This window comes from Lutra lutra, chromosome 10 (genome assembly GCF_902655055.1).
Source record: "Lutra lutra chromosome 10, mLutLut1.2, whole genome shotgun sequence".
In the NCBI taxonomy this organism is placed as follows: domain Eukaryota; kingdom Metazoa; phylum Chordata; class Mammalia; order Carnivora; family Mustelidae; genus Lutra; species Lutra lutra.
In genome coordinates this window covers 31,168,820-31,182,006 of record NC_062287.1, presented here as the reverse complement: position 1 = coordinate 31,182,006, position 13,187 = coordinate 31,168,820, and the positions used below count along the sequence as shown (strand labels likewise).

Below are 13,187 nucleotides of genomic sequence, written 5' to 3'. Positions count from 1 at the left end.
AATATTTTAAAATAGATCTCATATAAAACTCTGAAGTTCTGGCTTCTCTTAAGAAACTATAGTATCTGGTTGCATTGAGTCTGAATTCTCATATGAGTGTTGGCTTCTTACTTTAGGAGGTGGATATAGACTCTGATTTGCAAAGCTTTCCTGTCCTCAAAATCTACCTGACGATGAGGCTATTGTTGGTTGCCATCTATCATCAGTTTATCCTATTGTTTTTCTTGTGTCATGCCCACTTAGTTTACTTACTATACTATGTAGGCCTTTAATTTCGGAGTCTCACCTCTGGTAGTCTGAAAAGAAAGTAGAAAAAAAAAAGGCTTTAGGGTATCTATGAATTTCTATATAGGTATAAACATGGCCTGTTTGCCAGGATACTATTAAATAGTAGTATTCTTTAAAAACCAATTTGTGCTGTTTTAAGCCAAGTTAATTACCCTTGGGGACATTTCCTGAAAACACAAGAAGGGTTTTTGGTGTGCTGTCATTGTTTGATTTCTTGATCTGTTTACACCAGTATATTCAGTTTGTGAAAAATGCTCTTATGCACACTTATATGTGTGTTTTATGTATATCATACTCTTACCACTAAAAACGAATATAATTTTTTAAGAATAATTTCAAGTATAAATGTACTTGAGTTGAGTGTTGTGGGTTTTACAAATTGTTTTTTGCTCTTTCAGCCAAGCCAAAGCCATGTACTCTTGTAAAGCAGAGCACAGCCACGAGCTTTCCTTTCCACAGGGGGCGATATTTTCTAATGGTAAGTGTACCAATTCCCTTCACTTTAGTCACTATCGTGGATTGGGAAGATAAGGAATAGTGCAGGGAAAAAAAGTGAAAATAGAAGCCAGCAGACTCAGAATCTAGCCCAGGCTGCCTCTCATAACCTGTACAAGTGAGTGCATCAAATTTCTCTGCAGCTCCATTTCTTCTTGTGTCTTCTAGAGAGGCAGAGGGAAGAAGTGATGGGGGAAATGGGAAAGATAGAAGGATGGGAGGGATTGGGGAGGAGGAGAGATTGGTTAATGAATGCAAAGGACATTTCCAGTCTTAAAGAGGTGGTGACATTGTTTTGGCAACTTGAGTATATACATGCAATCTAATGTGGATTTTTACCCATTTATGTATATACTTATTCGAGGCTAATGTTGATTGAATGACATTTATTTTTTTTTTAATTTTTTTTATCAGTGTACCCATCAGTGGAACCAGGATGGTTGAAAGCAACTTATGAAGGCAAAACAGGACTAGTTCCAGAAAATTATGTTGTCTTCCTCTAATACTGTTTAGTGGATGGCAGTATCTTCATGGTATCCATGGTAACAATAATAAGTGCTATGATTTTATCTGACACAGATATGGCAGTCAGCCCACTAAATGAAAAGTAAATTTCTATCAAGTTTGTACACCGGCAGACTATGTAGCCCCCTATAAATGGAAAAGAAAAAATATGCTTAAATTGCTTGCCATGCCGTTTTTTAAAAATCTTGACTTTTTTTTATTTTAAAATCTTTCCCCCCCTGTTTTTTTCTAATAAGTAACTCTGCAAATTGTCTCTTCCATGACAATTGTAGAATCTCAAATACTGTGTTAAGTACTATATCCCAGAACTTTGGAAACTAGAAATTTGCTATAAGGATTTTTAGATATGTCCTTTACTGCCTGGCATTCTCTGAGGTACCTTGAAATCATTACTTAAAAATGTAATTTAAATTGTTCATTTATTATTTTTTCTTAAGAATTTACCTCTTTTATATATGATTGTTTTGCTGGTCCTAAACATTTCAAGGAGTAAGTTTTTTTTAACATAAGTTTATTTTTATTTGTTTACCAAGTAGATGATACTCAAAAAGAATAATGTATATGATGTCTATAAATGAAACCCAGTTAAGTCATACACTGATTTCAATATATACACTCCATTCCGCATTCCAGACACTTTCTATGGGCATAGCAGGGATTAGCAATCTATTTCTGTCAAGGTCTTATAGTAAATATTTGGGAGTTTTGCAGACCTTGAAGGTCTTCCCCACAATGCTCAACCCTGCTATTGTAGCAGGAAGCACCATAGATAATGAGTAAGCAAATGAACATGTCTTAGTGCCAATACAACTTTATTTATGGACCCTAAAATTTGAAAATCAAAATTCTTATGTGTCCTGCATGTCATCCTTCTTAACTTCTTAAAATCCATTTAAAAATAGAAAAATTTTAGCTGATGAGCCATACAAAACTGATGGCAAGCCAGATTTGACTCACGGGTCATGGTTTGCTGACACCTGGTTAAAACTATCTTTATAATTTTGGGATTTTATGAAATTTTATAACATTGACGTATAAATAAAAACACATGACATTTAATTTTACTACATTAACATGATAAGTCATGCACATATCATCTACTAGGGGCATTATAGTGGCATCACAAAATATAACTACAATAATAGGAAAACAGTGTAAAAAGTGCAGTTTTAAGGCATGCAGCCTGAATTCTACTGGTAACACTGTAAAGTGTCAAAGTATTTGTTATCTCATATCAATTTTGACTTTTGAGAAATTCTTGTACAAATGATAAAGATGTTTTTTAAAGACACTAGTCGAGAAGCTATGCCTTTTAATTCTATGCTTGATTGCAATAGAAACCAAACATAAAGATACAGGATTCTTAAATTATGTTGAGCCACAGAATTTAAAATTATCTTATCATCTTTGGCAGGAATAAAAGCTGTACATGATTTTCTTTTATGCCATCAATTTATAGCATTTATTAAGAATTTACTGAATTTATAGAACATAGTAATAGGTATTTACTACCCACTTAAATATAACACCAATATCTGGTCATGCATCAAACATTATTTCTATTATTTCTATTTTAATTATTCTAAAATATTATTTCAATAAATATCTCTGTATTTCTATAAATATCTCCATATTATATCTGTAAATATCTCCATGTGGCCTTTTTTCTCAAGATTCCAAAAAGCTGGTTACTCACCATAGCCTGCCATAGCACTGGTTCACTGGGCCATGATATTTTACTTGTTACTTCGGAGTTCTCCACTGTACAGACACTCAGGTATTGACTGCATAAAACTCTTTTTATGTGATAATATAATCTGTAGTATCAATTTCTTCTACTTTAAATGAATGTTTCTAGAGTTAACAGGTTAAATTATATGTGCACACATATATACACAACCATGCTTTGGAGCATTTATGCTTTTAAAAATTAAAAATGAAATACTAGATTAGAACCTAAAAATAGTAACAGTAGGCAGAATCACAATCAGAAATAAGTATCAGTGCATTGAAATAAAGGAACGAAAAATATTTAATGTTGTAAAAATTAGTAATATAATGAAAAAAATCTGATAAATGTTTATTTTTTACCTCCTGCTATTGATCTTTGAATCCTTATAATCAGGTGTTGCTAGAGCTTTTTGGTCTCTAGATCCTTGGTGGTCCTTACTAGTAATAATAGCATTGCTGACACCCCAACTACCCTCTGCTGGAACAGAAGGTAGTTTTTCCGATGTACCAATCCCTTAGTTTCTATGACACTCTCAGTTTAAACACCCTTGCCATTATCTGGCATCCTACTAGATTAAAACTTCTTAATGGCAAGTTGATTTTCTTTCAAAGACCAACTTGACTCCAAAGAAAGATTCAGAATTCTACTTCACTTGCTGCTGTATAGAGAAATCTCAGCCTTTATTTTAGTTTAACACAGACCAGAGTGTTCCTTCCTCTGAGTTGTCTGAGAGCTAATTCCACTGATGATCAGTAAGGGATTAAAGGTTTTGCTATATAAGGCATGGATGTGAAGCCCAGCTCTCCTTTCTCATAGTGAGGCATTTATTGTGGCATTACTTACTATGGTCCCCTTTTTGAAACAGAAGTATGAGTGCTTGTTCAAATTGTACTTTTTGCAGTTTATGGCTATGGTCCTTTTTCCTTCCTATTGATTACATTTATAAGTTATGGCCATATACTGCAGACAGACTTAAGCTGCTTTTCCTTAAAAATAAGTTTCCTACAGATGAGGTGTTTATGAGCATTGAGAAAATCAAGACATGTGCTCTAAATAACATAGAATATTAATTACACAAAGAAGGTAATTGGCAGTCATTGAAACAGGATCACATTAAAAATTGTAACTTTATTTCAATAATGAAACCTTGGCTTTTCAGAAATAATATGAAGATATATGTTAGAATTACCACATCCACACCTTCAGAATGCACAATGTGGACACCCTAAACACTACTTATGGTATAATCAGTATGAGGAAGAGATTGATAAATCTAAGTTAATCATTTTGGGTCTATATGAAAATATCTCCAAGTACAAAGCATTTATGTATTTAACAGGTGACTTTTTTTATTATGCCATAACTCTACCAAGCTCATGGAAACTGTCAGTTAACTGAAAGCTTTTCTTATATTATGTGTAAATGTATGAAAAGTAAAATAATCTTTGTATTCCTGTGAAGTCCATGAAGTATGAAGAAATGCCCTTCCTTCTTGTTGGATTTGAGTGGTTTTTGTACTCATGTTGGTTCTCTGTGCTTTGTAATGTGGATGAGTGCAACCAAGTTTCTCAACAGTGGCTTCTTGGCTAGCTCTTTCAGGGATGGTGGAGGGAAAAAAATGTACTTTATAATCTCAAATTATCCAAGTTCCCAAGTAGAAAAAATAAAGATACATAATAACTTTTACTATTCTTATTTCTATGATAATTGGTTTTACATATTGCAGCATGCCTTTTAAAAATCCACCAGGTTGAAAAAAAAAATCCTCTAGGTTGTAAGGAAAAAAAAAAGTCTCGCACCGTAATCCTGTGGTGATAACTTCATTCACCTCATTACTCCCAGCTTTATTCTTCAGGTCTGTGCCTGTTTCTGATATTAGAAAGGGTATCATTCCTATGGATTCTGGTGTGGAAGAGCTCTTTAGAGCCTTCTTTCAAACAACTATATTTGTAGTATACCCCTTAATTATATATTCAAGATGCCTTAATTGGCATTTAGAGCGCCAATTTGAATTCTACTTTATTGACTTATAAGTCAATAAGACCATTTACAGTCAGATTTTGTTCTTTGTAACAAAACCTTTGTAATTTGCAGCTGTTACTGTATATGACTTAATAACATCACTGAGTAGGACCCCCAAATCATATTTTCTGGTAAGGAAAAAAAAAGAGACTTTACTATTGTCCAGAAGTTATTTTGCACTTGACTAAAGGTTTCCCATTATGGAAAAAATTGCTATTTACTTTTGGTTCCTATCTTTTTTGGTTACCTTTCAAAATTTAAAAAAAAAAAAAAATTTACAAATGAAGTTAACCTTTCCAAATAGTCTATGTCCCAGCTGTCTCCTGTTGAGCTACAGACTTATTGCCAGGTATTTATCAACTAGACTGAGTGGATACATTCATTGTATCCATGTATTGTCCCCAAAGTCTCCCTGCAAATGTGCAAGTTCAACTTGATAGTAATCTTTGATGAACTCTGGCTTTAAGTTACATGTACTTTTAAAAGATCAGATCAATATTTAAGATTTTTTTCATTTTTTATGGCAGCTGCATCCACTGTTTTAAGTCAGGAATTTCAAATAAGAATGTTGATAGCACTCGCAGTGAGCTTTTGGCAGAAAACTGATCTGAATATTCTAGATGAGTGTTTAGAAGCTGTTATTAGGGAACCCAGTAGGTCATCACTTCCTTCCCTGGCCCTCAAGAGAGATGCCAGGTTCAGAGGTTGAACATTTCATAGTGTTTTGGGGAGAAATAGAGTGTGTGCTTACTGAGGAGTCCCAAAAGGCAGGGATCATTTATAGTTATTACAAGCATTAATAACCATCATCCAATATGTTCGTGTATAGGGCCATGTTAGGAATTTAAGTGGGGGGAAAAGGTGCTGACACCACATAATTAAATGACCACTTTCTCCCCTTTGTACCATCTGCCATCTCTCAGCAGTGTTTCCTTTGGTCTTTACCCTTCCGGGGTTGAGAGAAGCCTAACTTTGCCTTAAATCCATTCAGCCTCTTAGATTAAAAGTGTGTATTGTTTTCTATATGGCACCATGTTAGAAGTTTTATATATGGCTTTGCATCTTCATTTACCTTTTTACAGAGAATGCTAACTATACATGATTTATGCTTAAAGTCTGCCATATCATCACATTGAAGGCTGTGACTTCAGGAAGAGCTGAAATCTTTACAAATAAATAGGGAATTTGGCAGGGAAGATGACGTTTTTAAGAAATTCAGAATCCTATTTATATACTGTTAAAATTTGAAGTATTATAGTTTATATTAAAATTGAATATTCATATATATATTTCAGTACTAGGAATTTTTGTGTAACCACTAACATGACAGATTAATAAATATGATGAAAATGATTGTCAGTAAATTATCATATTGAATTGTTTGCAGTGTTTCTGTATTTGTCTTCATTTTGTGTATATATCACACAAATGTACAAAAATATGTGAATAACCTCATGTTATTCCTAATTTCAATTGCCACATTATCTTTAATGTATGTTGACACTGTATTTTAAATTACTTAAAAAATAAACTATGTAAGCACATTTTAATTTAGTCTTTGTACTTCAAAGGCCACTGTGTTGGAGGGTAACTGTCTTGGATTCATATGGAGAAAAAAACAAAGTTTCAAGTACTATGAATGGTCATTTTGAGTGTGGCTGAATGGAAAATCATAGAATTAATAACATTTTCCCGATAATTGGACCTTTCCTGAGAAATCAGCATTATGACAGATCAGGAAAATATTAGTGTTGGCACCTATTAATGACACAGGTGTCTGAGAGAGATGTAAATAAGCCACAAACAAAATATCAAATATAACAGGTACCTAGGCTGACCTGAAAATATGTTTGCAAAAATTTACAAATGTGTTATGGAAGAAGTATCAGCATGAAAAATACATTCTTAGATTTTTACTAGTTTTATGACCCTTTTGATCACTATTTGACTTCTACTGAAATTTTGTTTTCCTGTATCAGAAAAAATAGAATCATGTATTTATTTTGTGCTAAGTGGATTGTTGGAGAGCAGTAATCACCTTGCAGAAACTAAGCCTGACATATTAATAATAGGGCCACTGAAAATACAACCTGATTTGCTCAACTGGATTGTAACTTTCCTCAGTATTAGAAGAAGCAATAAATTCATGACGCAAGACTTTTGAGATAAAAAGACTAATATGAATAAATTCCAGTATGAATAAGCAGGAAAGGACTGTTAGGATAGGTATTAGAAATCATCATGGTTCAGCTACTGTTTGAGAATGTTGGGTTGGAAGGAATCAACCTAGGATGGAATCTCTTATAACAATTGATATTTTAGAAATAACAAAAACTAGCTCCCAATAACCAAAACTAAAATGGTTTGAGCAAAAAATAAGTAATGTATTAGATGATTGAATTATGACCCAAATTATAAAATATCCATGAATCTATACTGATACAAAAGACAATAAATTTTGTTTATATAAACACATGTAAAATAGGGAAGAGACAGATATTCTTTAGAGAAGAATTCCAAATAATTGGAATTTTATTCTTTGCTGTAGGTTGTAGAAATTAACTTTACCCTATTTGAGGATGGTCTGTTAGACTTAGTGACTAATTTCAAAAAAATAGAGTATAGAAAGCTATTATAACTTGACAGAGAAGCCTGTCAGATACTATCCTAACCAAGTGATAAAAGTCAGCATCATCAGTAATACCATGTGGTTTTCTTGTAATCCATAATATGATGTGATGAGAAAAGCCTATCACCTCTGTGCTTTTCTTTGCCCAAACCCATATCTCCAGTCTAATCATAAGAAAAACACCAGACACATGTGGATGGGGGCCATTCTATATGATAGATACTAAGTCAGTACTTCTCCAGACTGTCAAGTTTATGAAAAATAAGAGGTTGTCACAGATAAAAGGAGAATTGAGAGACCAGACACCTGAATGAAATGTGCATCCCTGGATTAGATCCTGGAAAGGAAAGAAGACACCAAAGGAAAAACTGATGATATCCAAATAAAGTATAAATAGTTAGTTAATAGTGAAAAAAAAATGAAAAAGGTAACAAAATTAGCCACAAGATTGTGACATGAACTGGGGCTACCTTATCTCCTTTTTGAAATTTAAGTTGCTTTTATTCAAGACTTATACTTTCATATTTTTGTCCACTAAATTGGGATCTGTGAACAGGACATATCACTAGCCATTAAAGGTCTCAAGGAATACACCAGAGCTTAGTATACACCAGGCTTGGCCCCTTTCACTAAATGAATAAATTCACTAGCAAAGGAACAATCGCTGTAAACTGTTTCAGGATTTAGATAATGCAGTTGTAGTCTTGGTCTGTTTTCTGTGTCTTCCTTTTTTTTTTTTTTAAATGTATAGAAGAAAGTCATTTTTTAATATTTTTTAATGAACATTTTTACATTTTGTTTTTATCACCCAGTTACCTCATCCCCAACCCCCTCCCGTTTGTAACCTTGATTGGTTCCTGGAGTCCAGGGTCTCTCATGGGTTGTCTCCAACTCTGATTTCTTCCCAGTTTTCCCTCCCTTCTCCTTTGGTCCTCCATGCTATTATGTTCCACATATGATAATTGTCTTTGTTTGACTTATTTCACTTAGCATAATCTCCTCCAGTTCCATATATGTTGATGTAAATAGTGGGTAGTCATCCTTCCTTGAAGGTTGAGGAATATTCCATTGTATATATGTACCAAATCTTCTTCATCCATTCATCTGTTGAAGGGCATCTCAACTCCTTCCACAATCTGGCTATTGTGGACATTGCTGCTGTGAACATTAGGGTGCATGTGCCCCTTCTTTTCACTATTTCTATATCTTGGGGTAAATACCTAGTAATAGAATTGGTGGGTAGTAGGATACCTCTATTTTTTGACATCTTGAGGAAAGTCCATATTGTTTCCCAGATTGGCTGTATCAGCTTTCATTCCCACCAAAAATGTAAGAGGGTTGCCCTTTCTCCACATCTTCACCAACACTTACTGTTCCTGTCTTGTTAATTTTCATCATTCTAACTGGTGTAAGGTGGTAGCTATTGTGGTTTTGATTTCCAACTAATGGCTAGTGATGTTGGGACATTTTTTCATGTGTCTACTACCCATTTGTATTTCTTCTTTGGAGAAGTGACTGTTCATGTTTTCTCCCCATTTATTGACTGGATTATGTGTTTTTTGGGTGTTGAGTTTGAGAAGTTCCTTATAGCTTTTGGAAACCAGCCCTTTATCTGTAATGTCATTTGCAAATATCTTTTTATACTTATAAGTCTTAACACTTATCATCAAATATTCTAAAAAGAGAACTCAAGAAACAGCTTTCCATTGTAGAGAGTGTTCAAATGGATTTGGATGACTGACCATCTGTCAAAATTTTATGGAGAAAATAGAAAAATTCAGTAAGTATTTGAACCAGTCTCAAAAGACAATTATTGTGCACCAAGACTTGTGCAAGTCATTGGAAATCTTGAGTAAATTAGATATTATCCTTTCAAAAGGACCATGGTTTATGGGTAACAGGTAAGTAAAAGTCAATAAGAAGTTATATGGTGAAATGTTAAAAGTTTAAGTATTGGGGTGCAGAGATGGGTCCTATTATGAACCCAGAAGATCACAGAAGTGATGACAAAGAAGATAGGTTGGATGTAGAGAAAGACAAGTGTGAATTGATTATAATTTGGTGGAGTATGTCATCATCCAACCATGTTTTGGCTGTGGTAAGAAGCTAAAAGGAATGGAGCTCCCTGCAGTAGACTGGGATTCCACATTGCACAGAGGAAGAGGCAAATAGGGGAGTTGGAGACAGGGGAGGAATAAAGTGGGTGATAGGGAAGGGCTGGGATAAGCTCTATTTCTTTGTTTGTTTGTTTTTATATATCCTTTTTTTTTCAGTATTCCAAAATTCATTCTTTGTGCACCACACCAGTGCTCCATGCAATATGTGCCCTCCTTAATACCTACCACCAGGCTCACCCAACCCCCCACGCACTCCCCTCCAAAACACTCAAGTTTGTTTCTGAGTCCACAGTCTCTCATGGTTCACCTTCCCCTCCAATTTCCCCCAACTCTCTTCTCTCCATCTCTCCATGTTATTCCTTATGTTCCACAAGTAAGTGAAACCATCTGATAATTGATTCTCTGGGCTTGACTTCTTTCACTCAGCATAATCTCCTTTTGTCCCATCCATGTTAATGGATGAATACCCAAAAGCTGGGTATTCATCCTTTCTGATGGAAGCATATTATTCCATTGTATATATGGACATTATCTTCTTTACCCATTTGTCAGTTGAAGGACATCTTGGTTCTTTCCACAGTTTGACGACTGTGACCATTGCTGCAATGAACATTGGGGTACAAATGGCCCTTCTGTTCACTACATCTGTATCTTTGGGGTAAATACCCAGCAGTGTAATTTCAGGGTCATAAGGAAGCTCTATTTTTTTTTTTTTAAAGATTTTATTTATTTATTTGACAGAGAGAAATCACAAGCAGGCAGAGAGGCAGGCAGAGAGAGAGGAGGAAGCAGGCTCCCTGCTGAGCAGAGAGCCCGATGTGGGGCTTGAACCCAGGACCTGGGATCATGACCTGAGCCGAAGGCAGCGGCTTAACCCACTGAGCCACCCAGGCGCCCCATCTATTTTTAATTTCTTAAGGAATCTCCACACTGTTTTACAAATTGGCTGCACCAGCTTGCTTTCCCATCAATAGCGTAAGAGGGTTCCCCTTTCTCCACATCCTCTCCAACACTTGTTGTTTACTGTCTTGTTAATTTTGACCATTTCAACTGGTGCAAGGTGGTATCTCAATGTGGTTTTGATTTGAATCTCCCTGATGGCTAATGCGATTTGTATGTCTTCATTGGAGAAGTGTCTTCATGTCTTCTGCCCATTTTTTGACGTGCTTATCTGTTTTGTGTGTGTTGAGGAGTTTAAGGAATTCTTTATAGATCCTGATATCAGCCCTTTGTCTGTAGTGTCATTTGCAAATATCTTCTCCCATTCGGTGGGTTGCCTCTTTGTTTTGTTGACTGTTTAATTTACTGTGCAGAAGCTTTTGATCTTGATGAAGTCTCAAAAGTCATTTTTTCTTTTGTTTCCTTTGCCTTTGGAGATATGTTCTTGAAAGAACTTGCTGTGGCCAATGTGAAGAGGTTACTGCTTATGTTCTCCTCTAGGATTTTGATAGATTCCTGCCTCATGTTGAGGTCTTTTATCCATTTCGAGTTTATGTTTGTGTATGGTGTAAGAGAATGGTCGAGTTTCATTCTTCTACACATAGCTGTCTAATTTTCCCAGCACCATTTATTGAAGAAACTGTCTTTTTTCCACTGTATATTTTTTCCTGTTTTATGTCTTCATCCTTTCAACTAATGTAATGCCAAGCACTGTTTTAGTTTCTCAGCTTTCAAAAAAGAATTATACATGGTCTTTGTTTTAAGGAGTTCATATTTCAATGAAGGAGACAGACATGAATGAAGGTAAGTGTGGTAGAGGCACAAAGTATGAAAAGAACACACAATAACCCTAAAACTTAGAGGGGAAAGTAAGGCAGAGATGATCAGAGGAGGTTTTATATGCAGAAGGAAATATCCTAAGTAAATCCTAAAGGATAGAACATCACAGAATGAAGTTGCTGATGGATTAGATCTAGTTCTAAGAGGCTGCAAAATTGGGTGCTTGCACGGGCGCATTGATGTGATTGCAGTAGTACAGGATGAGGTTAAAAAAAAAAAAAGTCTAAAAAACAGAATTGATTGCATGAAGACCAATCTGAGGAGGTAGGGAGGTTTAAGGGAGGAGAATAATGTACTCATTTACCATTAGGAAAACTGAAATGGAAGGATGAATTCAAATGAACGTTTAGTCAGGCACTGCAAGAATGGAGCTAGAGAGACAATGTTTCATAAACCCTAGAAAAAATGAACAAGGCCAGAACAAGGAAATGACTCATTTGAGAGGTCAGAGTGACATGACATGACCATTTTGAATGAGTAATTTAGAGGATTCATATGGGCTCAGATGTCTGTAGGTTGCTGAGGAAGGAATCAGCAATAAAGACTGAGCAGAGTTATCAAGGCTGAAAAAGGCTGCCAAAATTACTGGGTAGAGTGAGTAACTGGAATTGATTAGTAAATTTGGTGATGTGGACTCACTTGGCCTAGCTATTCCTCTTTTTGGGAGCATTACAGGGACCAATCAAGACTTGGATATTGATTAATTAATTCTTCCTATAAAATCCAGGGGCTTCAACTTGAGTTTCAAGGGTGGATGTAGGTGGTGGGGATGGGAGGGGTGAATTCTCTAGGTTGTATAGTAAATGTCTATAAATGAACACTTTTTTTCCAGGAGGAGGGGTGTAGATATGATGATTCAAAAATTTCAACTCCACATTGACTTACCTCCTCTGCAACACAACCAGTACCAAATGGCTGTTGTGTACAAAATAGCTAAAAGAAAACCCCTTAGTAAGTAGAACAGGTTAAGATTAAAATAAAGATTTGTTAACTGTGAATGGTGACTATTAAAGAGTCTCACATGGAACTCTAAGAAATATAGAGATAGCACATGGTGGAAGCAACTACTACCTATAGGCCAACAGGAGAGTTCAAGGGAACTAAAAACTAAGAAAAGCCCACTTGAAAGTGAGATACAGACCTTATTATAAATGGTATGGCTATCACAGGACACACAAGAGTCCAGTTGTTAGAAACTTGCTAGTGAGTGTGGGCTGGAGCTGAATGACAGGAAACTGACTACTTGTGGCAGAAAAACTAGCTGGGGGGGGGGGGGTGGTGCGTCTGGGTGGCTCAGTGGGTTAAAGCCTCTGCCTTCGGCTTAGGTCATGATCCCAGGGTCCTGGGATTGAGCTCCACATCGGGCTCTCTGATCAGCGTGGAGCCTGCTTCTCACTCTCTCTCTGCCTGCCTCTCTGCCTACTTGTGATCTCTGTCTGTCAAATAAATAAATAAAATCTTAAAAAAAAATAAGAAATGAAAAATTAGCTGGGTAGTGCAAGCTGGTGAGGAAGGACCATAGAGATGAATGCCGCTGGGCTGCCCCTACCTGATCTCCTTAGTGTCCCTCTTCCTCTCATCGGACAAAGTCTAATGTTGC

General features: G+C 35.7%; 1 protein-coding gene across 4 annotated transcripts in view; it reads left to right on the top strand.

Annotated features, from left to right (window-relative positions):
- Positions 1–5,320, top strand: part of ARHGAP42 (Rho GTPase activating protein 42) — a 299,718-nt gene extending 294,398 nt beyond the window's left edge. For all 4 annotated transcript variants that reach the window (XM_047692080.1, XM_047692078.1, XM_047692082.1 and 1 more), the window contains 2 exons: positions 687–766; positions 1,198–5,320. In XM_047692080.1, the coding sequence (XP_047548036.1) occupies positions 687–766; positions 1,198–1,286 (169 nt within the window). In that variant the 3' untranslated portion in view covers positions 1,287–5,320. The remainder of the gene's footprint in view (positions 1–686; positions 767–1,197) is intronic.
- The last annotated feature ends 7,867 nt before the right edge of the window (positions 5,321–13,187 follow it).